Source organism: Bombus terrestris, chromosome 3 (genome assembly GCF_910591885.1).
Source record: "Bombus terrestris chromosome 3, iyBomTerr1.2, whole genome shotgun sequence".
NCBI lineage: Eukaryota > Metazoa > Arthropoda > Insecta > Hymenoptera > Apidae > Bombus > Bombus terrestris.
Window position 1 is genome coordinate 18988890 of NC_063271.1, and position 27602 is coordinate 19016491.

General features: G+C 38.8%; 1 protein-coding gene and 1 long non-coding RNA gene across 4 annotated transcripts in view; one reads left to right on the forward strand and one right to left on the reverse strand.

Moving 5' to 3' along the window:
• Positions 1-27602, reverse strand: part of LOC100646325 (PH domain leucine-rich repeat-containing protein phosphatase 2) — an 83522-nt gene that overhangs the window by 14804 nt on the left and 41116 nt on the right. For all 3 annotated transcript variants that reach the window (XR_007227803.1, XM_020867954.2, XM_048414725.1), the window contains exons 5-7: positions 22528-22760; positions 1576-1733; positions 1110-1256 (exon numbers count right to left, since the gene is read on the reverse strand). Coding sequence is in view for 2 of the 3 variants with exons in the window: in XM_020867954.2 (XP_020723613.2) it covers positions 1110-1256; positions 1576-1733; positions 22528-22760 (538 nt within the window). In the remaining variant the exon portion in view is untranslated. The remainder of the gene's footprint in view (positions 1-1109; positions 1257-1575; positions 1734-22527; positions 22761-27602) is intronic.
• LOC125387220 lies at positions 1680-2245 on the forward strand. Its single transcript, XR_007227804.1, has 3 exons — positions 1680-1819; positions 1894-2007; positions 2111-2245. It is a non-coding gene; the product is annotated as an uncharacterized LOC125387220 (long non-coding RNA).

The window sequence follows — 27602 nt, forward strand, 5'->3', positions numbered from 1 at the left end:
TTTTCGCTAATTGCTATAAGATTAAATGATCTTTCATATTCCTGATAAAAAATGGAAGATTTTTCTTGAACTTAGAATTTACAATTCTCTTCTTTTTTGTAAGATATTCTTCGGGTAAAATTTTACGTTTGATAAGTGACTCTTCAATCACGGCTGATATGAAAAGGAGACGTCACAGACATCTTAAAATTACGATTCTTTTGTACGATTGAAAACATTTCTTTCCAGAAACGTTCTCTCCGTTGAATATCCTTCAATGCCCCAGCCATGCTATTCCACGTCAAATCGTGATTCGAGAAACCTCATATTTCTTAGTTTCTTTCACGCTGTTCAGCATTTATTGATAGATCCGATATATATCGGTTCCATGAGAAATCAATTTTACCAATTCCAACGATTTTTAGAATATTACACAGTAATCCCTTAAAACCGTGGAAATGTTTTGTACCACTTTTTATATAAATATCTACAAGTTTTAGTGTCATACTCTTCCAATTGCTCCTATCGTTAAATTAATAAGGACGCGATCAAAATGTTCACGACGATAGTAATATTAATTTATCGATTAATAGTAAGTGACCTACTATAGATACGTAAGATGGAAGTTAAATTGCCAGGAAATGTTCAATTTGAAATTAACAGTGTTTCATAAGATAATAAAAAGTTTAATGCGAAAAGGTATACTAAATTACCTAGAAACGTTCAATTAAAAATTGATGATAACGATAATGTTTCATAGCATAACAAAATTTCCGTAATAAGTAGTTTACTTTGCTCCCTGCTCTATGAATAACGTACAAACTTCGCTAATAATTCACGAATATCGTTACGCTTTTATAACTAAGAATTATGTGAAATATAAGAAAATTATGAGCAAAAATTCGGTACTATCATTTTACTTCTGCCGTCGAATTATTCTTCATTTCTTCGTAATCCTGGTAACCAGCCATTTCTTTCTAATCGTTCGATCGACTCTGAATAATTTTTTATTAACTATTCCGATATATGAAAAAATAATTAGCTAGCAAGGAAACATTGTGCAAGGGATCGCATATCTCTCGTAACATGTTTCCTAAAGCGATAAATCTTGTAAAATTGACTCTACATACTTGATAAGCTGGCTTATGTCGGCCGGAATTTTCTCGATTTTGTTGTCTGAGAGATTGAGGTAGGTCAACCCTGTAAGCTCCAGTAATTCCCGTGGTATTCTCCTCAGCTCGTTGCACTCCAGATGGAGGATATGAAGTTTCGGGAACCTTCGTTATAAAAAGAAACTCAATCAACTTAACCCCTCTAGCGATATCAATAAACTATTCGTTTCATCGATTGTATTACTTTCCGAGTAACTTTATCATTAATGAATCGGACACTTGATATGAATGGAAATTTATTAATAATAGTAGATTTATAAAACACGCTATTATGTATTATGTATTCATTATTATTCATTCGATATTCATTATTCGTTATATATTTACGATATAGTTGACAGTATGCAGGATAGGAAACAGCAATAATTGATTTCAACAGCAGCATTAGCAAAATTAGTTTCCGTACAGAATGTCTACGTCATACCTGTGCAGTAGCATCATATTGTTCTTCGTGTTCGTAAGTTGATTTTGGCTCAATATTAGCTCTTCTATCGCTGGGAACGCTATAGCACTGTCGGGAATCCTTGACAGGCCCCCGTTACTGAGATCCAACTGTTTTGGACCCGTTGACAATTGTATAGCCTGCAATAACGCATGTGATACAGCGTGTTGTCAATGTTTTGCGAAGTTACGTATTCAAGTATACTTTACGAACTTGGAGAATTAATGTAAGTGACAAGTCGTTAGATTATATTATGGATTCGTATTACGGTAACAATTCTTACAATTTTACGTCGCGTAGATCAATTAGTATGTAACGCTGAAAGAAAATAGAAGACGCAAAGAGAGAACGTGGGGCTAATCGTGCAAGAAGAGTCATCGTGTTATATTTTTCCTACAACCGCATACAACTTTTGTAAGTAATAAAATATTTAGAACAATGTGTATATTTGATGAACAGAATTGTACGTTTCAAAATTTGAACATCATACAGTGTACGTTTCTTCCCTATCATCTAGATACGAGCAAATAAGTTCCATTACCTCGGACTCGAGAGAGTCCGCGTCGATGGCGTCCCTGTCAAAGTCACGTTCCTCCATAATGGCGACCAAATCCCCGAGATACACCATTTTTCACGTATTCATCAATTTCTATGCTAATTAAGGATCATACACACGCGTCTCTGTTATATCGGATCACTGGCGCCAGCGTATACTTCACATCGTGCAGTCACAGATTTCTAGCCTTTAGCTTGCGAAGCGTTCGTACCCGGAAAATCGCTCTACGTTCCTTTTAACGAAATGCGATTTGCATCAAAATTGTCCTACTTTACTTTACTAATTGATCACCGATTAGTAATTAGTTATTATCCATTTTATTAATTGGCAATTATCCATAAAATTTTCCAATATGTATTTTCGTTCAGACTACATGAACGCAGAACAATCATAAATATACAAAAAAAAGTAATTAAGTTTTATATGAAATTATCAGATTCAATCTAAATATTTTAATACGCTAAGCGTTAAATATTCTTACGTCAATGGAATATTGAAATAATATATCGTCTACACGAGACAATCTGCGTTGACGTCAAACGATAAAGTTGGCGTTATAAATGTATCATAAAACTTGCTACGTCTAGTCTCATGGTCAATAATCGTGAAACTTAGAGAGTGAAAATTTTATGCCACGCTGTGTTTAAGTCTGGCTATAAGTTCGTCGCTAAAAAGAAATAGATAGTAGTAAAAAGTTTCACGTAATTGCAGAACAAACCGTCAGTAAGCATGAATTACGCGATCAATGACAAACGTAGTTCTCACAGTTCGCGACATACCAATACTTCTTATGAGAATGTGGTTTGCATTCGCGCGCAACTATGTTTCATGAGATTTCTTTGCCTTGATCTCCTTAAACGGAGTTGGGTATTAATATTCATATAATGTTAACGCTAACGTTAAATTTATATAATAAAAAAAATTTAGGAAATAAATTCAATTATCATTATGTTACAGAATAGTTAGTAATACGTATGAGTTTCATGAAATCATTTAATATCCATGTAACAAAATGGCTGGCACTCATCCTTGTAATTCTGCCATTACAAGAAAGTCTAAATTTACAACGACTGTTAAAAGCATCGTGATAAAATTTTCGATAATTAAATGACGCGCGACGTTTCGTTAAGAGTTTGTTTGAACAACAGCTTTATAGAGAGTGGTGCTCGGCATTTAGTATTCGAATCAACGAAATCATGCATAAGACACGGCGAAATCGTTGCTGGAACACTATTATTGCATACTTGCTCGCGTGTTAATGAATCATCCGTCGCGATGACTAAATGTGTACTCACGAACGCAGAATAAATTGGAACGATGTGAAAATTAACATTACGCCATCGTAAAAAACCATGCAAATATAATTTAAACGGATAATTCTATTAAGCGAAAGAGAGGTCTTCTTTATTGTTATTCTATGAACTAAAAATCACAGTCTGGTATTCACAAGAATCGGTGTAACGAGGAATTTTAGTATCATGTTACTAAAAAATCGCTTCATTCTCAAAACTTGTGCTTCCCCGACGAACATCCCTAAAATAGTCATCAGTTTTCTCCACAATCTAACATCGCAACCATCTTGGACGCCTTCCTCGCGTCATTTTCGAGCAGAATCGCGCGCGACATCTTGTCATCGCGAACAGGCAAGCTGAGAAATGGCACACGTATCGGTTGGTTGACACACGAAGCCGTGAAAACGAGAAGGAAACGAGGCAAAACGTCGTCGTTTCTAGCTAACGGACGCGTTTCGTGTGTTGCGCATAACATTGTGAACGCAAGAGAGAAAAAACCGAGCTAAAGGAGAAGGAGAAGAAGAAAAGGGAAGTTTCGCGTGTCCACGTTCTCCTGATGGAGGCTAATGACAGAAGCAACTTTTTCTTGCCAACTGCCAGGGGAACTTGCGATGCTATAGCACGCGATAAAGCGGTTTTCAATACACGACAGAAAAGTTGGATGATTTGGGTCGATATTCGTCTCGTGGGACGTGCTCGTCTAATAAATTTTATTAATAGAGATCGGCCTTTTTGCTGCGGCTTCCAGTGACACGAAATTACTCCCATAGGTATCGAAACGAAAAACACGTATCGCGTATCAATTTCACTCTGAAAAGTCTTTGCGCGGGAATCGCTGAAATTCTACTCGCGTTAACGTCCACCAGACGCCACTTTTATAGCTTTCTTGCTTTTACGAGTTTCTCGTGAAACTATCGATCGTCAATTCTCAAATCTATCGTCACGAAAATTAGTACGAATTTATCGAACGACGCAATATTTGTTTAGACGTACGAAAGAAATTTCTTCAGACTTTAGACCGATTCCAAAGATTTCACTCTGCTTCATCCACCTATTATATCTTTCACCTATCATATATTGGTCTTCGAAACGAGTTCCGGCTGATACTAAATTAATTTCAAAGATTTCACCGCGCTCCATCCATCCATCATCGTCTCTAAGTCATAGCCGCGTACATAGCCCGGCGAACGAAGATAAGGATATCTGTAATGAACTACCTGCGAGAAATTAGAGGGCTCGCAGACTCGGAGGCAAGAAAGTGATTAAGGGAAACAACCCCTTCTATGGTTCCGTAATTATTGGTTATCTCTGTATTCGGATTCGTATTATGGTTATTGTTGCCATAACTAATCAAATTAATGCGCGGAGAGCTTGCGTTTACGAAATTACGCAACGATAAAGCGCATTCGATCGAGAGTTTTCGCGAGTGTAACGCGAATCCACAAAATAACGGGGCCTATGCTCGTTCTGACGCAATATCATCGTCATCCTCCGCCACCATCTTATTCTTTGGCAGCTGAGTAGATCGTTGCGTGTGTACTGCATCACCGGTTAATTAGCGAACGCTAATTAGAAGATACCTTAACGCGTATGCTGAGATTCGCCTGTTGAATGTTGCAGAAGGTTCATTAACTATTCCGTTTATCTTAGAAGACAGTTATATACTTTGTGCGTTGTTTCAGAGATATAACGTCTAGTGGTGGTTTTAGTATTTACCTAGTATTAAAAAATGCCTTGCTTTTTATACAAGATGCTACCGAATTAATTGAAATTTGTATTAGGAAATGATTAATTCCTTGATTATTTAGCGGTGCAAGTTCCACTCTTACTCGCAGAATCAGTAAAACTCTTACAACGCCTTTCCATTGTCACCAGCATACCACATCATATTCCCCGTGAGAGAACATCTCGCACAAGCACACGAAGATCACTCGAAAATCAGTTTAACAAGATACCCTGTCACTGACCAAGCCATATTAAGCATCCACATCATCGTTCTTTTTTTCTTTTTCAAACTCTCACACTTTCAGCTTCATTATTCACCGAGAGCAATTTCCACCACTCTCCATCTCATCCACTTCGCATCCACATCTCATTCCACTTCCCTTCCGCCACAATCAGCCCTATACGACGATTAGACGCATTCTTGTTGGCTGACATTGCGGTTCACGCGAAATTTCGCAACTCTCGTCGTCCCAAAATTTCGTTTCCGGGCCTAGAGAACGTTGTTTCATCGTCTTTGAACGCGACCACGGACCGTCTCGTACAGTCGCCGGATGCAGAGCATTATTCATGACTGAGGACAGAATCGTCACTGAAGAGGCCATCGAGCCTGTCGCGTGTCTTGGCCGCATGTAAACCGGAAGAACACGCTCAGCTGGCCACTGTCCTGCAGCGTGTTCTTCGTCTGCTGCTGTTGTTGTTTCGCCGACAGAACGGAACCATTTCAATGCGTTTTAAAAACACACGCGTGCTGGAGAGCGGAATACAGAGTGTTACAAAAGGATCTATAACTTTAGCGACTTATGGTAGATATTCATCGAGAGAAACGTGAAATGCTTAATCCAGATAACTATTGAAGTATATATCCTGTAATATAAACATAATAGATTTTCTTGCACATGGCTTACACCTGAGAACTGCAGTATCTTACGCAGCAGTGTTAACCATAACAATGCTAAGTTTAACAATGTTAAATGCGACAATCCGAGATGATGGGAGATTAAGGTTCTCATTCTCTAAATAAATTGAAAAATGGCAAAACGTCGAATCTCCAAGTTAGAATGGAACATCTTTTTAAAGTACACCATCAATAGCAATCTCGGTTAAAACAAACTTATTTATTTTCGACAAGCATCAATTTCGTGCGCAATTTTCACGACGCGGCCGATAGACTATCCTGATGATCAATTTTCAGGATCAATTTCGTACCGTTGAAACGCACACGACTAACGGCTCACTTACCTTCTGCCTTGCCTTTGCTTGAAACTGAGGCAAAGAGTTTAAGGGTAAAAAGGAAGACTTAAAAAAATAAAAACGTTGAAGTTATCGCGATTTAAGTTAGAATTTAAAGATCGTGTTTTTCACTGTGTCGGTGTACTATCGGCATTGCGTAGAATTCGTTATAAAACAATCTGCAATAATAATGAATCATGGAAAAGTTTTCCAATCGGAAATTTCATTTATATTTGCGTGTCTCTAGGAAAGATGTTCAGTCACTTATTTGCTTTGGCGAACGATGGTTATAAATCGTTTCGCACGGCAAGGAGGACAGTTCAGCGAGGGGAAAACTCGACAACAACGTGCTCTGGAACTCAAAACAGGAATTATGGAAGTTTGAGACGAAGATTTTACATTTTAAGTACGAGTCTAGTTGAATGTTTCGCGATGCCACCAAAATTCTCGGGACTCTTGGCCGAGCGAAAAGGGCCACTGAATAAAATTTAATCAAACTTGTTGAGGCAACCGGCTAACGAAGTCGAGATGCTGATTAAGAACGACTTTTCCTTTGGAAGCGTTAACTTTTATCTTATGGCTAAAAGTAAGTAAATGTTGGGATACATTTTGAGCGGTATCGCACAAGTTGGATCGAGTTAAAAATATTTTCAACTCCGTTACCATAAATTTGAAAAGATATTATTAAGAATTTTAGTGTCTGAATAAGTACCGTTAAGTGATTGTCAATTTTTAGAAATTTATTCTGAAATCCTATAGATATGTACACAGTACCCGTAGGAAGCGGGGCGACGTCTAAACTGATATTTCTGGCACCCTATTGTGAAAATGTGGCAGAGGTATAGAGATTTTCTAGGTCAGTGGCCTACATGTATGACACTGGAACTAATTGGGAGCTCTGCAGGTAACTAAACTTTATATTAATTTCGTAGCTACATTGTAACGAGGAACAATGAAAACAGGGAAATTAAACAATCGCGTCTAATCGTTGATCTTATCACTCAGATTATTTCATTTTTAACGAGTTATTTCACTTCGATTATTTCGATTGTTTCCATTTTTTAATAGTAGTTACGAACGCGTTATTCTTGCGTCAATAGCCCCATTAGTCGGTCCGTAACGCGGACGGAAATTAATTAGAATTGCGACCTGAAAACTGACATCAACTCGAATCGTCAAACGTTTAATTGAAATTGATTCAGAGGCGAAACATTCGGTAGTCGTGGCTCGCGTAAATTTTCAGCTGGAAACGCTGCAACCTGCGTTCGTTAATTGCTCGTCATACCTAAAGGGAATATCTACTTCGTGTTGCGCAAGGATTTGCAATTAATGGAGTAATTAATAGAAAATAGAGATTGCGCTAGTTGCGGGAAATTTTCATCCGACAATTTCTTTTTTATTTTCATTATTTAATGTCGCGGCGATAAATTTTCGCGTGAGGTGCATTTATACTTCTCGATATTTCGGCTAGATATCGAATTAGTGGGAAGAGAAACGAAAGAAAAATGAAAGAAAAGTATACATGTACACGATGAACACACATGTACAAGAAACCAAAGACCAGGCCGAATATTCGATCGAACTGAAGGAAAATTGGCTGTCTCCGTTGACAGAAAATTGCAAACAAACTTCTGACTTGTGGTGAAAAAGAACCGGCAATGTTAAACTTCGCTTTCAGTGGAAAGTTATCGTGCAAAAACATCGAACGTTCCTCCGTGAGCTAAAAATATCGATGAAAGCAGACGTTTACGGGTTCGATCGGTTGCCTGTCTGTAAAATTCATGGCATAAACTCGTTCTAAACATGGCCAAGTTTAATCGAGCTTCCAAATGACTAGCGTTCTATTCCTCGTTTCATTGTAACCCGTCAATTGGGTCGTCTCTTAACCAGAAACTTCTCCGATCAGGCAATTAAAAGTTAGTAAAGACACATCAATTTCAGTTATGTTATGCGCAACTTATCAACCTTTGTTATGTCACTTTTCTTCCAGAGTACATAATACCGCATTTATTGGAGTATATTTTGCCGGCCCCTTTGTTCACGTTTAATTAGCACTTGTTAATTAGTAATTACGTAGGTACGTTACGTCGCTTTTCTTTCTCTTTTTTTTTTGTTACAACCACATCGAGGTACGATTTTGTAATTAAACGTCGGTGAAGTGATTATTCGTTGCATTATGATCATTGAACCAAGGACAGAGTAATTAATGACTTGCAGCTGGTTCTCTTTATTTTCGAACGAGCCTGTACACGTCGATGCTTTTTCAGCGAGGCTCAAGTAAAATTTAATGCTAAATTTACTACGCAATAAAGCGATTGAAATGACTGGTTATTTCAAATTCTTATCTTTTATCTTTGTTCTAATTAAAATCCCTTAAAATTAAAACGTTCGAATTTCTTTTACCATCGAGGAAGGAAAATAGAAGCGATGGTAATCTATGAAGGAAACCTCGTAGACGTATCGAACGATCATAGAGAAAACTCAGGTGGACGGTAATGAACAGGCGCAACGTATATAGTTGCGTATTGCTTGTTGTGGTACTTGTTCGAACAACTGGAGATTGGATCGACACGCTTCGCGCAGCGTGAAATGCAAACGCGGGGATATAAAACAGCGGTGCGATACAGTATGCCACCGCGGCAGAAAAAACCGAAAGGAGAAAAGGGAAATGCGATCTCGACATCGCGAAGTCGGTCGTAAAAATGAGTGACGCGTTGGAAACTTGTACGCCGGAGTGTGGATTCTCCGTGCGAGCTGCTGGTTTACGAGCTATGAAGCATACATTAGAAATTTCTTTACAAAAGTCTACTGTATAGTCGAACAATAAACATTTCTATACAATGTTAGCTAAAATTCTCTGAAATATCGCTATTTATTAAATGAAAACTTCTGCACACCGTTGTACATTGTTAACTTCAGTACTAACATAGCTGATGATATTTGGTACAAATTGCATGCTCTCGATAGCTTTTATTTTCTACTCTACAAATATTTTATAATATATTTACTTAATACATAATATATCTATTTCATTTTCTATTAAAAAGTAAAATTTGTGTAACTTTTTCAATACATGTAATGCGTAAGTAAATTGAAAATAAATTGAAATAAATAAGAAGGTCTATTTAACCATGGGACATGTGCGTGCCGAGCATAAAAGGTAGCCGTGAGTGAGTTGGGGAGCTTTCAGTATTGCCAGTGTCACGTAAAATTAAGACTTAGGATTTAAAGACAAGAAGGTTGAGCCGTAACACAACTACTATCTTCCTTTTCTATCGAACTTTGCTGAATAACACAACTTAATAAGCACAGTTTACAGACTGATCTGAGAGATGTTGACTGATTGGAGGTTTTACTTTCAGTCCAGAGGTGTTCTCGTATTATTACGGAGGAAAGCACGGTGTGGGTGTGCCCTTTGAACTAACAACGCGGATTCGTTGTTCACACTTTTCGTTAGGAAAAGTGAGGGTGACGATCCGCAATGCCAATTGGTTATAGCCCACGTTAATAAATGAAGATAGGAGGAGGAAGCCTCCTACCAACGTAGCTCGCAGGTGACATTGTTCATGGGAAAAACCAGCTTTTCCGTTAGACAAATATTCGTTTTTCTCATTAGGTAACTACCCGCTTTCTGCGTAATTTGTAAGAACGTGCGATAAACCTAAGGACTATTCCAAGGACCATCCATAAACCGATAACACTTACAGGGTTAATAAACTGAAAATTTAAGTTTATGGTGAGTTCTTGGGGTTATTAACGGTACGCGATGAGGACCTGCACACATCTGGCCTTAGATATGGATTGACATCACACCAGCGTGGTCGGAAAGTGTTGTCCTCGTTGGGGGTGATGTTGTCAGCGTTGTCAAGGAGTGTGGTCGGCGTGAAAGAGAGCCGTTGTGACAAGAGGAGTTACTGACGAATGATGACTGCGTGCATATAGACTGACGGAGCATCATGCTTGATTTTGTGTTGGCGTAAACGATATTGAATTAAATCATACCGTTACCAAGCTTACTAGCACTATTATTTTTCCCCCATATATAACTGTTCTCTAATCGATATATCCTTCGCTATTAACAGAACGGTTCAACGACCTAGCTCACCTGGAGCACCGATCCTCGAGTGGACGCCGAGCCATCTCGTTTGATCCAAACAGAGGCGGTGCTCGGGAAATTCTAGAAAAAGTTGGGAGTCGCGTCAGGTGAGATAAGGCCCCCGGCCGTATCTTCTGCTCTGTCGCAATTTACGGGGCGAACAACTGGGGATTGGGGGTGGGGGAATAGGAACAGTGAGCCAGAAATACAGTGAGGAAATATAGGAAGTGTCCTGGGGATACGGCGGAAACAGAACTTCGACTTGGCGGGAGGAACGGCCTTCTGCCTCGGCGAGAAGTCTTTTATCGGAGGTGGAACAGAGGGGGTGGTAGAAGTCGCGGCGTGGTAACGCGAGAGCGGAGCAGATATTTGATACACGCGAGCTCCATCACGATATTTGAATAACGAGATAAGCATTCTTCCGTGCTCTAGTCGATAAACTCGTTCCTTGGTCTTCCAATTTCTGTTTTCGAGGGTTCTATCGGTGTTCTAGGTTGGCACAGCCAATCGACGATACGCGGAACGATGGTTTCTGATAGAGCAAGTGCTTTTGGCATAGGTTAGGGCGAGACGCGAGGTATGAGTATGTTTAGAGTAACGAACTGCAATACAAGTTTATAGCGTGCACGGGACGTACGAACCTTTGTTGGATCTCCGAAAGAAAATTTTTGTTTGCTTTCAAAGTGGATTTTTTTTCTGATATTTAAGAACCTTGTGAGTTTTAAAGGATTCTATCACAACATCTCGATAATCCTACAAATTTCGATAAAATTTTTATCGAAATAATTATTTTTCAATAAAAATATCATATTCTATTTGTTTTGTTACACTATTTTGAATAACGTAACCGCGTTAACCCGTTCCTCGTTGTTTCATCAACGGCATTAGCATTAAAAAGACGCCACGTCTGTCTAAGCTTCCTAATAACCTGGAAGCGCCATCAACTGAAGAAATATCTGCGTTGTCGTGTCAGAGCGAGGAAAAGGCAAGGAAAATGTTGGAAAAACGAGCAGTCCCGTTCGTCGATCCAGTTCGTTACTTAATATCTTTATCGGAAGAGCAAGCATCTAGCTCGAACGGACACATTCTGCCCGCAATTCGAAGCTTCCAGCCACTCGAGGCTGGATTCGCCCCGAAGCGAAGACGAGTCTCTGTCTGTCGATCCTTCCTTCCTTCTCTTTTTCTCGCTTATGTGCACCGACCGGAGAGCTTTCAAATCGATGTACCACTCGATGAATTATGAAACTCGTAATTTAGTCGGACTCTTTCGGAATGTAAAAACGGGTCGACGAATTTCGTGGCCACCGGCACCGATTCTGCAGGGTCAATCACTTTGATCACGAACGATCGTCAATTCGGAAAGGTAACGCGTCTCATGGCAGAGATACAGAAAAGAATTTGAAGAGAGAAAAAGAAGAGATCAGTGCAGGATATTGTTTCGTCTCGATCGATTTCTGAACGACGAAAATAGCCGATGCAGAAGAATTGAAGGGAAATTTTTCTGCATCGGCTTAAATAAATGCAATGGAATGTAATAGATAATGTTACCTTCTGTTTTTAGATAAAATAAATAAAATTTCATCGAGTCTATATAATATTAATTTTAATATTATTAATGAATTCAATATTTTAATCGTTTCTTTTCCATTGGACACACAGAGTGAAAATGTTTTCTAGCGATTCCAGAGTAAGCCCAGTTTACTTAGAAATAATAGGAAAGGAATGTTACCGCGAGTAGGAAATATTTTTTAAGCTTCCCTCGAGAGAAAGAGGAGAGAAAATACGCGAGATATAAAGTTTCGAAGAGTTAGAGGTCAACGGAGAATCGAAGAAAATTACATTCAACATTGGAAAAGAAATATACAGAGATACGTGTCTTGGTGTAAAGTTTTGAGAAATCTTAAATTTTCATCGTTGTAGAAATAAACAAGCATTCAAATGGAACGGAATTCAGCTTATTTATTATTAGTGTCTGGCGTTCGATCTTCTTCTTTGTAAATATTTCATACTGATTTTTAGACTGCAAGTAAAAGAACACTTCTACACGTGAGAAGGAGTCTTTTCAAAAAGTTACGTTAGAATTAAAATTTAAAAATCTAACTTTCCAAATTTGCTAAATGTAAATTTTTTAAGTAGCGGTCGTAATAAACATTTTATGAAAAGCAGTCTAACAGAAATTAAGATACTTTTCTAATGTCGTTGTAATCTAGTAGTATGTAATAATTACATTAACTTGAACAAAAATGTTTAACTTTTTCTCTGCTAAATTTCATTGTTAGTAAATACGCTATAATAGCGCTGCTAGATAAATAATTTATTTTCTCAGTAATTCAACTCTTTACAGATCGCTGCTTTTACGGCCAAACGCAAATTACTTCTTTCTGCTTTTCTTACCGGCTGTAGATGGCGCCAGCAATCACGGGTTGTTAATAATTTCCATCGAACAATTCTTTTAACCACGATCTTTCTTTTCGTACGCTGATCCATAAATTTGAAACACGGTACAAACGCGATTTCCCCGACAAATTGATTAAAAGCCGTTTCGTAACTTTCCAACGGAAAGAAGCGACGTTCCCTGGAAGTGTAAAGTTTTTCCTCAACTAAAACACGCGTCTCCATTACCACAGACGAAATACTTGCTTTGTCTTGTACTCGTCTGTGCTGTAAGTCAAAGAGTAGTACCATGGAAGTGTAAATGTGCTTTTAGTTGAGAAAAAATGTGCAAATAGTTATATTTACTATTAAGACAAATTGTCGTGAATGTCACCTGAGTTATTGTCCTTCTGCCTGCTTCTTTGTAGCAACTGGAAAAGATTCTTACCACTGCGAGAATTTTTTAAAAATCAGCGTAGGACAAAAACTGGTTTTCTTCCTCTCTGAATCTTTCCTGCATCTGCGATGAACGTCAATTATCGACATGTCGTTTTGTCGTTTTTTATCTCGTATCTCGTAGTTACTCGAGCTTTGGTCATTTGACGCCTGTTTTCGTGGAAAGTTGCGTCCTGAGAAATTTCTCTTCTCTATAAAGTTTTAAAATTGTCTGAATTTGAGGGGACGACATGGTGGGAAGCGCGCAATCGGTTGTGCACGTCGCACGAGTTCTATGGTTGAATAATGTTCGAGCGTGATTTAAGATTTACAGCCGGTGCTGGTCGGAGATTGAAAAAGATTCTGGAACTTCATCGCGTGTGAGACATTTTGGACATTTCTAGTCCAGCACTTCACTAAGAGTACAAACTTCGTACACTGGAAGAATTTTGTTATTCGATCGACCAGCAAGTCCAGCCTGCATACAAAGTAAAATTTTGTCAATCTAAAAACTTCCTCCTTTTTTTTTTAATTCTTCAAGAGTTAAAATAATGTTAAATAGAATACACAGGACGTACACGACAGCCGTTAAAGCGGTTTAACTTCGACGAGTTTACCCTCAGTGCGATAGTTTCGCGCGAACGCTTCTCCGGAAGAGTATACTTTAATCAGTACGTATTCTTTGATCGTGTCACGCGGTACTCTTCAACGTTTCAAGGACCCTTGAAGACGATTTTTACACAGAAGAGAGGAAAAAAAGCCGAGGATGAAGGGAGGGTGACGGATCTCTTCTGCACGCGTTTGTGTCTCCTCTTTGTGTGCTTGCTAACGAGCGGAAATTCATGTGAACTCGTGTCCGTAACTCGCTCCCTCTAGAGACGATCCTCCGACGGAATAATGGCGGAAGCCGGAATGTCACTCGACGCCGAAGCGAGAAAACTCAACACGTTAAGGGGGATTGGATGCCTAAGCTGGAAATAAATCAAAGAGACTCGCTGAAAGCCGAGTAGCGACTTCTTTTTTTCCTTTTGTTTCCGATCTTTGAACGTTTCGCGGGTCTTTTGCGGATAAGTTTCGAAAGATTCTTTTGAATTAATGAGCAAGAAATGGCGGACGTAGGGAGCGTAGAAGGATTAACCTTTTAAGGGTCCAGCTTTGACGAAATTCATCCAGAGAGGATGATGTCTACTTTTCTTCTCGGTACGTCTGAACCTCAAACGAAGCATTTTCTGCAATTTTTTTGCTTCCCGCTTAATAAACTGGGTTTACAAATGAAACGTTTCCTAAGCATCGTGCGAACTGTAAAATTTGTTTCAACTTCGCTTAAAAAAAAAAAGCAAAAGAATTGCTCCGTTGTATGATACATGTAATACAAAAGTTATTGTACACTGCAAATGGTACTGTCTACGCCATGTATAAAATCAATAATTTCATAAGAAAGAAAGCATATAATCTATTAGGAAAAATAAAATCTATTCCATCAAATATTCCGTTTCTTTGGATCGTGAGAAATTTCCAACGATGGGAAATTTAAACGTGCTACTTGTGGGCGCTTTCGTCGTCATTTTTAACCAAAGCCATCAAACGTCGAAACAATCGGCTCGATAACAAACTTTTTATCGCGCCAAGATCGCGAGCAAGTTCCTCAGTTCTGGAAAATTCGACGTCTGTATTACATTCGAACGATGTTAAGACTTTTAAGGACGAACAGTTAGAAACAGGGGGTTGAGGGGATCGGCTGGGAGAGGTGGTGGAAATCGAAGGGATGTTGTAAGCGGTAACTTTCGCGAACTGCCTTTCAGCGATTAAGAAGAAACTTTCGCGATTTACAGTGGATTTCGCCGCAGACCTCGACGATCCAATCGAAGATTTACGACTGAAATCGCCATTTGAACTTTATATCTTCTCGAACAACTTCGAAATTGGAGACGCTTGTAAGTATCGCGACTCTGAGCACCGTTATCCGCCTCGGTTTTCTTTACGTTTAATTGTACCGAATCCGGTATAGAATCTCGATTGAAAGCAGTTTATTAAATGATTATTAAAATGGTCTCTTGTCGGTATAATGACATAAGGATTAGTATTCAGATTCGGAGGATTATCGGAACAGAGAATGGAAATTTACAACCCCGCTACATTCAGTAGCTACGGAAAACAATTTTTATGAAATCAGCTTTTTAAACTTTCTGCTCCTTTTTTCATCGTTTTATTCATTCCGACATTGAGCATCAGAATTTTTCATTTAAATGCAATAAAACATCGAAAGAAATGAAATTCGTGCACATTACAATTTGAACACACGAGGATTGAGAATAGAACTAACCGAATCGCCGACAAATCTCAAAATCTACCTCTGTACCGTGAACCCAAAAGAGAGCGGTACAGTAACTTCCTGAAAGCTTTCGAATAACTTCAAAGGCCGAGCAATAAATAGCCGAAAAACTGCTAGTCCTAATTTCCAACCATTCGTGTGGCTGATAGTTTCGTTCATCCTCTACCAACCCCCGAAGGGTCGTTTCCTTTTCTCCGGACGTCGAACGTATGGGAATTAGGCCGAAGCACGATGCTCGAATGGCGAATGGCAATTTTTCGTTTCGAGGTACGTACGTATATTGTCCGAAGAATACCGACGTAAATTTGCGAGTTCGAAAAATAAATTAAATATTTAACATCGTTGTATCACCGCTGCTCCACAATAATATCGGCTGGGAAATTTTAATGTCTCGTTACAGCGGAAGCATTGTTGACCACGAAATAAATTCGACGAGGCGTGCCAGTATAAAATTGAACGAGATATGTGTCGTGTGTTAACGAGTGATTTGCGAAATGCGAGTAGAACAGAATTTTTGTTCGTTGGACGATTGGACAGGTATCGTTTGTTATCGCATTTTAATACTTTATATGTTTCCAATATTTTATTATTATAATTCTGATGCTCGGTGGAAAATTTTTTTTCAAACAGATAACCTTCTGAAACAAAGGCTTGTAAGCGAACCCTACCCACATAACGTTTATGATAACGTTAATTTCCTTTTGTTGCGTTAATTATCGTTGCACGTCGGATAATCAGCATTTAGATTAATTTTCCGTGAGTTTGAATACGGTTTCACCGTACTGATATAGCAAATGTTCTAAAACAGTATGTATGAATGCGTGGCACTTCGATTTCGGCGACGCACACCGAATTCCCACAGGCATGAAGCGTAATGAATACGATTAATTAATGATGCAATGGCACAGGAGATGCGAATAATCGCCCAGTGTCTGCGTTCTCTAAATTCCCTGACGCTATGTGTATTTACAGTTGCACAGTTTATACTATTTAGTTTCAAGTTTCATTGGAACTAATTTGATCCATTAACTTAAATCACTTGAATCTAGGTAGGTAAACGACCAATGTGATCGAGACTTTTGGTATCTGCTCACATCAACTTTCGTATATCCAATCTTCAATCTGTTGCTATCAACTCTTGCCATCGTACATGGTGTTCATCCATCGATAAAACAATACACAAGCTCAAAATATCTCGCTTGCCGTTCAGAAGTGTGCAAGTTTGTGAGCAATGATCGAGCAAGTTTCTTGCACGTATCAAAGCGGTGCAAACAAAACTTTGTATTCGTCAGATCGAACAGGGACCGCAGCAACGCGTCACGAGAATTTGTTGCGAGGAATATTGATTTTGATTCAGTCGATTGAACGATCGAACGTAGCCATGTGAACGTGACACACTGGAACGAAATACGAGATCATGATTCGGATAAATATCGTCGCTAAATATTCACCGATCAACGATACAAATAGGATGGCGCGCTCGGATTCTCCTACGCGAGCTGCGTGTGTCGTTGGCTCATCCCTGAATAATTCAACGCACGCGCTGGCTATTTTCCTGCTTTCCTCGTTTCCCGTCAAAGTGTCCGACCTAACGAAACGACGATGCTGGGATCGTTTAATTTTTGATCCACGTCATGCCCTGGTGTTTCGATGATAATACGGTTGCTGCTCATTTATCTCCTGTTCCGAGCGGTCGCTAACGCGAAGGAGCAGTGGATTTTGTTATATGCGACGAGAAAAAAACAACGTTTATATGAACTGCCACGTTATGAAACAAAATATTTGTATAAAACATTAAAGTAGTAGGAACGACAGATCGTTGAATTATTAAGTATGAGAAGAGTATGTCGTAATGTCGATATGCAAACGTGAGGATATATAATCTACGAAGAACGCATTCAAAGCTCACAGAGCAAATTGTCCACTAGTTTGTTTAAGGTTAATTTGTCTAATACCGTGCGTCAGTATTGGTAATAGGCGATTATAAGCTGTTACGGCTACCGTAACGTCGATACTTGAAGCCATCAAAGTTGCTGTCTGCTAGAGGGAAAGGGGATAAATCCTCTTCCATAATTCATGTTATGTCTGCCAGCTAATATAGTTAATGCCGACCAGTTCACCTGGGCACCTGCGTCCGAAATACTTGCAAAATTTGCCAGCTAATATTTGCATTTTGCGACACGATCCACCATTTCCACCCTGAACATTCCATTTTGTGAAATTATTCACAAACGCAGAATGTTGTATTCATAGAACTATGAATTTGCGTAAAAGTCAGTAGTCTAATTATTACGCTAATTGTGCTAAATGTTCAAAATTGTGACGTGTAACTAATAAAATAGATAACCGTTGTATTGTCGTAATATTTATAGCTTCTTTCTCTATGTATATAAGTACAAAAATACAAAAGAATACAATAAAACAGGTTTTTAAATTTATGCTTGTACGATTTTGTGACATATAAATTGGAAAGAATTGGAAATGCGCAGGCAACGCGACTTCTATCGTTCTAAGATAAGAGATCGATCCGCGCATATCCCGAATAACTAGCAGTTTGCCAGTAGGTACATATATATGTAGAGAAGCAATAACGCGAAACGTTTTCGTAACGCTTCTGACGGAACACAAAAGACGTTCCAACCGCTTTCTTGTCTTTTCCTGCGGCCAATACTGACATTCCGTGATCTACATTTGGATATTAAAGTTTGTTCATCGTGATTTCATATTCCGACAACGCCCTTAGGCCAATGTTTGCATCATTTCGAATTCCTCCCGTTTTCGGTGCTCTGAATCACTCGATAGCATCAACCATCGTCTTTCTTATTCCCAATTGTCTTCTCGTAGCTCTTTTCGATTTCTCGATCATTCCGTCGTTATCCGGTTGAGATATAAAAGGACGCTCCTTCTTTTGATTTCTCCATGGCGTTTGACGCGTCGCGTCGTCGACCTCCTCTCAGGAGGAAAACGTCTTTATAGATTTTATATACTGCAAATTGATATATGCGTGATCCCTTACATTACAGATTCCACATTCCATTTATATAATATCGAATTTTTTTAGTCGTATCAAAGAATTTAGAAATTTTTTCGCCACGTGCACATTGCTCTCTGTTCGATAACAAAAAGAATGAGAAAACTTGTTCATCAGTATGGCACCTAATCTCGAGAATATTCAGAAACTCGCAAACAATAACACACAACGCGACATTTATTTTCATCCTCGTTTCATCCTGCTTCCTTTCAGCTATAATTAACCCAGTTTCACAAGCAAAGTTCAAAGAACCACACGAAGCTCCACTATCGAACCTGGTGGTACCCGTGTATGATCGGTAATCGTTCGCGTTTATGGTACAATTTCGGAGACGCCCGAACGCGTAAATCGAATTGGTCCCTGTGGATTAGTGTCCACAACACCTAGCCAACTATGGTGCACACGGGCAACTCCGGCATCTCTTCGTTATTGGTGGGACGATTCGATTAAGCTGCATCAAAACGCGGCGGATGCGCGTGTTTGGCCTCATTTGCGAATGTACGGTGCACCTTTCTGATTCAGTGGCCCGCCTGGATCGACATCCCGTAACGGTATTATCTCCTATCGTTTCCCTTTGCGTCGCTTCCTCTTTGCTCTTTGTCAATGTTTCCCTCGCTATAAAATTGCTTACGGATTATTCGCTTGATCGGATTTCATCCGAATGTTAATCTTTGTAATGTTCTACAGGATCGTCCTTTATTTCGAGGTAACAAAAGATTCGAACAAGCAAGTACCGTAAATACATAATTAAGCCTCAGACGGCTCGATGAATGAGGATACGAAAAAAAAGATATCGTTGAGAGTATTTAACAGTTAGTGCGTGGAATATCAAAACAAATATGTGCGGCAGCAGAAAATTAGGAAGAAGTAAATTACCGCTCGATGATTTAATATGGTCTGCCTATACTTTGATCCACACATCTCATGTTTACTTATCAATTTTTAAACAAAACCCACGAAATCCTAAACCCCAAGACCAAACTTATTTTTCATCATTCCACAGACATGCCATCGGTCCGACGAGCCACACGATCGTAATCATCGAGTCGTGACCCCTTCCTCCACCCCCTGTTATTGGCTCCGGAAACCGCAATCGTCCGCGTGTGCACGCAGAAACTACTCGACGAAGTTTCGTGCACTAATATCGAGAAATATGAAATATCGAGCAGGCGATGCCGATTGAATTCTAGAGCGGGCCGTTTATTGAACCCACGGATTTTCTTTATTCCTGACAGGGTATCGGGTCTCGTGGTGAATGCAACCAGAGAGAGAATCGACGACTGGTATCTTTTTAAGGAAACGGACCTCGAAGTCGGCTAGAGCTGCCCGGGTCAATGGCTTCCTGCTACAAGCAAGGATATAATCCCATAAGTCAGTTCTGTGACCAGCGTTCAAACAAATATCGACGCGATTGTTCGATTCCCTCCGCGTCTAGCCAGCGACGGATAACGATCTCTGTCTGCGGAAAATGCAAAAGCATTGATCTTCTTCGATGGTTTGGCCGTCGGACTCTCCAGGTACTTTATTGAATCTCGTTCAGACTCGCGCGGCTGGTGAATTCTCGATTCTGAGGGAACACGTGCGCTACGATCGTGAATATTGCACCAGTGGTGGACCTTCGAAATGACCGCTTTATTGTGAGATACGTCGATTTTATACCTTCCAGAAATATCGTCGTTGGAATCAGCAGTGCAGGTCTAAGTGAATACAGAGAATCGACATTGATTTTGGAGTGATTTTATGGACATAAAATATTATATTGTTGCTTAATATGTAGTTTCAAGATAAACGGCATGAATGAGTACTAGGTTGGTGTATATGAAGTATTGTTTCTTATTTAAATGAAGATTGAATTTAACGCGAAATGAGAAACTTGTTATCACATGTACCTATAGTTCTTAATTTTTAATATCAACAGACATTTTTTATTTGTAATATTTGTAATGGAAAATAGGTCGTTTCTCGTAAGCACGTAAATCTCCAACTATACTGTGCTCATAAGAAAACTAAGGCATATTTAAAAAATTCTCTTATCTTTTTATCCGCAACGTCGGCGAAAACTTACGATTTCTTCATAGCTACACCTCATTTCCACACAACTGTCCCTACCTGCCTCTCTCACTCTTTCTCGCTTTGTGAATATTATAACGAAAGCCCCTAGCCTCGGTTCGTCTGGTCCAGGAGCAGGGTGTTCGTTTCCAGGATGCCATGCAAAATTCAAGCGGCAAGGATAAGGATCGCTCATTCTTCCGCGAGTTAGCCTAGCCAGCTTCTCTGGAATTGCTTTCGCCGGCAGAAGCTTAAAGTTTAAGTCGGTCGCGATTGTCTGGCAAACATTCGCCCCTCGAAGATTGATTTCGACTTTGATATTCCTCTTGCGGAAGTCATCTTACTTTTGACACGTTTTTTATCTTTTTTCATTTCTTCTTCTTCTTCTTCGTTCTACTTTTCTACTTCTTTTATATTGCTTTCAGTGCACTGTTTGTTGCTAAAGTTGCGGCGTGAGAGTTTCGTGTCAAAGTCAATTTTATTTGACAACTTCCTCACGCGTTGCAAAGTCAAATAAATTATATTTATTTATAATAAATTGTATTGGATGCATTATTAGAGCAAAAATTGTATTTATACCTTGGTTATTCCTTATTAATATTTGCACATTGTCTAAGAAAACTTGTATTAAAATTCGCCGTACAAGATTCCCCTCAAAACTGCCACAAACAAAAACACGTGTCCCCTCAATTTTCAAACTCTATTCCCTCCCAATTTCAGCTCAAATTTCCCATTTATTTTTTCACCACATTATTCCCCATTCCATCGTACCGTACACAAACTATTCGTACAGTGCACATAGAAAAATCTCTAAAACGAAACAATTTCACCTTCAATCTCGAAACTCTTCGAGACAAAATTTCAAATATACCTTTCGAGTTTTTCCACGAACAAGCAAAGAGCTTTCACGCGGAACGAACGCGACCACGATAAATATTTATTCCAAATTATTTGAACGAAGCTCAATTCCATTTCGTTCCATTTCATTCTGTTTTAGCGATGGTTCTTTAAGGGAAGAATAGAATATTCTTGGGTGGAAGCAAGCGTTAAAAATTAGATTGGAAATTAAATTGACCGTAGCCAAATGGCTTTTCTTCGGGGCGAAGGGACGGTTTCTTTGTAATCGTGCTCTTAATTGAAATTGGCAACTCGTTTAATCCCCCTTCGTCCGCAATTCGGTGAAACGCGTTCGGCGATTAAACTCTTCCACGTTTTGGCCGAGCGTCTTCTACCCGCGGAGAGTTTAATGCCGATAATTAGAATTAATTTCGCGAAAACCCTTGTGAACGCTAACGATTAAAATTAATTAATATTGATGTAGGGAAACGAGCGATAAAACTGTACAGTCGTGGGGAAGTTTTCGTTTAAATATCCGCGTGTGAGAAATTTGTTGAATAGTTGCCTCGACTTGCAGCTCATTATTCTAACAAATCCACGATCCACTAACCCTAAAATCTCAAAAAAAGAAAAAAAAAAATTAAAGGATACAGGATATTTCAGAAACAAGCGATCAAATTTTCATACCGTGTTCTACTACCTTTAACCAGTGACCGATAATCATAGAAACTTTATTCAGGTTAAAATTTTTAGGGTAATTTATCGAGACCATCTGAAACTCCCTGTATATCCATCCTCATACTCTGTTTTTACGCTTTGGTTGATACAATTTTTCCTTCGAGCCACAGAGTCATTGAAGAAATAGCAAAAAGAAGTAAAACAGAAAAGAGTAAAGAAAGAAAATGTCTAAGACCGTGATTGATATATAGAAACGAAATTTCCTCGTTGTAAATTGTTCTGTCACGTTGTTTGACTTACCTGTTTAATCCAACTTTTCCACAAGTCTCTGTCCCAGGGGTGGTGAAAGCCGAGATATAAGTGCCTGGTCTCGCGATGGTGACTGTCCTCTTGTTGTTGACTCTGATGACACTGTTGAGTGACTCTTGGAAATCCAGTGATACGCAGTACGAGTTTGCCCAGACGTGACGGGGCATAACACACCGCACCCCCGCCAGTTAATTCCATCCATTCTGGCCTAGACTCTGGACAGGCTAAAATCAGGATGATTGATATCAAATTTAGTTACGACCAATTTGACTCGGTTGTTGTCGCGTTACTTGTTTCGGTAAAATCGAATGGCAAGACTGGGGTTGACCATCGATCATCTTAGGGCTGTTATAGACAGATCATCATTATGTATATTTGACGTACGAAATTTTGTGAATGGTTTTTTACCTCTGGTCTTTGATTCTTAATGTCTTGCTTCACGATTAAGTTGGAATAGCGCGTGTCATAAACAACAATATGGTCGGTCACATGTCGAGCCATTTCACGGTTTGACTGAGCACTCGAAGTTGTGTAAATCGCACATATCTTTTGATACATAAATGCGTGTGTAAGATATAACCTATTTTATTTTGCAAGATAAACAATTACTACCAATTGATCATCGAACAAGAAAGATTTATTATCTTAAAGTAAATAATAAATCAATCACATCGACGTATCACGTCTCTCACACTATGCTGTAGGTTAAGAGGTTAAAGCTTTTAATAATGTATTAATCATCTATGAGATTCCTTCACTCATTAAACCTGTCTGTAACCCAACATTTTTATAAGATCTACAGACCTACATTTTATAGTTTCACACTTGAATCTCCCAATTGCGACACACACTCGAACAAGTTAATCGTAGAGCACTCTGAACGAAACGAGCTGCGAAAACAACTATCCGTTCTGAATGACCAACAGCGCCATAAAACGTAGACGGTCCTTTTGGAAAACTCATTGTTTCGGAGCGTTAGCTCGCGAAACGGCGCAGCGAGCAGTTACCTCTCGAGCGATAAATTCCGGAGGATCAACAGTTCTGCCGGCTTTTTGACAGTGACAAATGCAGCCGAGTCGCGTCATCTAATTACACGGAACTACGAGTGGCAGCTGTCCATCGACGTTTCGAGCAAGCCAGGTCGGAGGTGAACCAGCTTTAAATCCCGCCGCGTTCGTTTCACGCCGCGTGAACCACGCCTAACGCGGCTCGCGGTTTAACAACGCGGCTACCGACCAACCGATCGAGTTTTTCCCAAAAGCATCCGGGAAAACATCGATGCAAATCGGATTTTATTTGGTCGTCGCGACTGGATCGCGTGGATTCGTGCAATACATCCCTCGGGTAGTTCGCTTCGAATAATAGCAGCCTACGTGAATCGGGTTTGACGGTTCGATCGCGATCGTCACTCGCTGGATTGCGGCAGTAGCATCGAGTTCTTATCGGGTGACGATAGATGTGCGTGGATCGTATGTGTTCGTGCAAACGCATGTTTTTGTGGAATGCGTGTAGAGAAATGGGTATTATTACTTAGAATAAATCCCTCACCTGAAGGACATCTCAGATTTTTATGAACTTCAAATACGTCGTTTAGTCAGTGTATCAATATATGACCGCCAGCGTGTTGAAAATTAGCTTCGAATATACATTCATGTAATTTAATAAAAACATGTCTTTTTTCACCTTTTTTTGTGAGAATCAATAGATACAATGTTTTATATTTTCGGCAGTTACAGTAAATTCGATTTCTCTCTGCAAACGATAGTCCTTATTTCAGAATCACTGCTTTCTGGGTCCGCATACCTGATACAATTTCATCTTGAACGAGCGCACTGAACACCTATGTATATTCATTATAATTTTCGTGCATGCTCGAGTGTGATATCATATTTTACGTAGAGTTCTTATGGGACTACCGGGTTCCACGTATTCACTTGGGAGAGAATTAATAATTGCCAGTGATTCGCTTCCATGTGAAAACAATTGCACGCTAATGTGTATATACGAGCGTTTGTCTGATAACATTATCCTTTGGGGAACAATTGCTTATGAAAATAATCTCTATAGACTCGTCTAATTCGATAATATTGTCGTTTGGAAAAAGCTTGTTCGTTGAATTTCATTTCAAGTTACGTTTCATTTCATTCTATATAATCGAAGGCTTCTTTTAAATTAAGATCTACGATGATTGGTAATATCGCGTTTCTTTCTTTAAAATTTTTCATGTAATTTAAATTTTCTCGTAGCCACCGTCGATCCCGAGAATATCGAGGAATTTTCAATTCGATACTATGATATACTCGATGGTTAATCATAATTCAAGTTGATTATTCCAATCTCCATTGCATGTAATTGATTTAATTAAAATTTGAATTTTCTTATATTTTCAGAACAGAATTAATAGTTTTAATAAAATCAGTGATTAATGAATAATTTAATGAAAAACCGAATAGAATACTTTTTAGGAGGAAGAGTTAGAAGTGGAATAAAATATAACCTGATTAATATTTCCTATACAGATTTACCTTTTGAAAGGTTATATAAATCTTGGTACCAGCTTTTCCTATCACATAATTCACATAATACACTTTCCATCTTGATATAAAAATTTTAAAAAGTTCCATTCCTTGTTCATAGAATATAACCGTATTATTATTGAACACCTAATAAATGATGAACACCTTGTATAACGTCATCGACGCGACGCAAAGTAACAATGGGGCAAACCGGGGTCGCGGGCAATTAAAACTTTGCGGAAAGCTTTTTCAGGCTACAGGGAGCTTGGCCAACGCTCTGACTCATTAAGCAATCCCGAAAACTTTTTCTTACAATGCTAATGTCGATCGCTGAAATGATCTGATTGTGAATAAAAGAGCGCACTTTCTTGTAAAAAAAGTGACGAAAATTGTTATTAAATGGAATTATGTTGGAATAAGCTTTAATTAGTTTTAATTGGGATAATAGCCGACGATAAAAGTGGTGGTAACTTTGAAATCAATTTGAAAATTAAAATTATGATCTTAATGGCAATAATTTTTTACTTAACCGCTAATTCTTCGATTATTACTTGAATTGATTTTTTAATTATCAATTTTTTATCAATTATTATGTTTTTTGTGCTATTATATCGATTATCCTCTTATTCGTCTTCCTTAAAATCGCTGCATCGTAATTAGTTAAATTAAATTCCATAAATCTGAACAAATTTAGAATATACTCGGTAAAATTAACGATCATTAAACTATTGCCAAAAATAATCGGTGCATGTAATTAGGAAACGGCAAGTGGTTAAATCTCTACTGATTTAAACAGCTACGGTCAGTTTCAATAGTAGTTGATTCTGTAGTTGGCCAGCCTTTCCCTTTAATGATTCGCAATCAGAAACAAATCTCGCGGTCGTGTTGCCATCAATGTGCACTGGCTTTTCTGATTAACGTCGTTTAGTTCCTACCATGTGATTCGATTCTAATCAGTCAATACCGCTGTTCCACAGCGTGAATTGCCAAAAAGCCGGATGTTTCTCTATCCATTGCGGTCTTCATATTGGTCACGTTAGTTACTTTACGCTTCTGCCGCTGATTTTCTCTTTAAAACGTGTTATTTGATCAACAATTTCAACAATTTCGAAAATCACTAAACCGTCAACACCATTTGTACTAAACTGTATCTTCACGCTAGACTGATCCTAATGAGAACATCCTGATTGACATAGTCATTTAGACTTTGGATTTCTGCTTTTTGGGGAGATACTAAACACATAGTTATAGAGTTTCATGTCGAAGAAAAGCAAACTAGATGATTGGGAAAATATTAGAAAAACATTCTCATTTGGAATATTTCCCCGCTAAGTTATTATAACTAACACAAAAACCAATTTAAATTCATCGCTTGAGCAATGCAATTTATATGTACGCTAAAAGTAGTTGTCAGCAGAGGAAATCGCGCGGGATTCGAGCTTTCCTGATTAAATGAATTTAAACGCGTCACACATTAGAAGATCATACTTTTGGGTGGCAACGAATATTAGGCCTGTTTAAATGGAAAACACTCTGAAGCAATGTTGAAAATGACAACGTGAGTTCGTGCTCGCCCTCCACATGCGGATGCGCTAGTTACAAAAAGCAGTAACTAGAAATTGTTCTAGATGCAATCGATAGATTCGATCGATATTTTTTAGATGCTCCTTTGTTTTTTTTCCTAGTCCATGTAAGCGCGTGCAATAAAGGTTTTTCCGGCTCAGAACGGTGTGATAGATTTATCCGTGCAATATTGTAATAATTATTGTGATCCTTCCTCTGAATATAAAAATAACAACAAACAAAATACGAAATATCCGCTTTGCATTAATAGACGTATATTTTATTACACGGATACATAATATCACATTATACAATTCGATAGTTGCAATGGATCGCTTTCTTTTCTGTCCAACCGGTTTAGCACCGTCCTTCATATAGATAAATTTATTTACCGCAAAGTACGAAATTGTATAGAATCATTAGCGTCTTAATAACTAAAGAACTAAATTCCGACCTCGTTTCAGCGAAAGGTACTCTCGGGATCGCTAAATACCATTTTTACAGGCGTCAGTGAATTTGTCCAAGCTTTTCTTCAAGTTACTAGCTTACAAGTTACTAGCTGTTTTGTGGCCCAGTGAAAAGTTTCACCAAAGTGAAGGCGATGTCCCGTTACTTACGAATGATTTTCGTCATGAACAAGATACGACTACCATCGATCCACTGATACATACGTTAGAGTCGCAGTGTTCGCGTGGCCATTAAATCGCCAATGACTTTCTTATGAGCAGGATGCAACAAACGGGGCATACCATGCAGAGAACAGCCGAATGACCGTATAAATATTCATTGGACGATTTAAATTCATAACTTCCAACGCAAATCGACCAACCCACGTTTTATTTTCCTTGCCCGTGTGTGTGTCTTGTGTATACAGGTGTAGATGGATGTTAGATGGTTGTGGATGTGCAAACGAGAGGATAATTGAAGCGTCCGGGGAAAATGAAATTTTCCGTTTTTCTTCGCTCCAAGTACAGTCTACTATTGTTG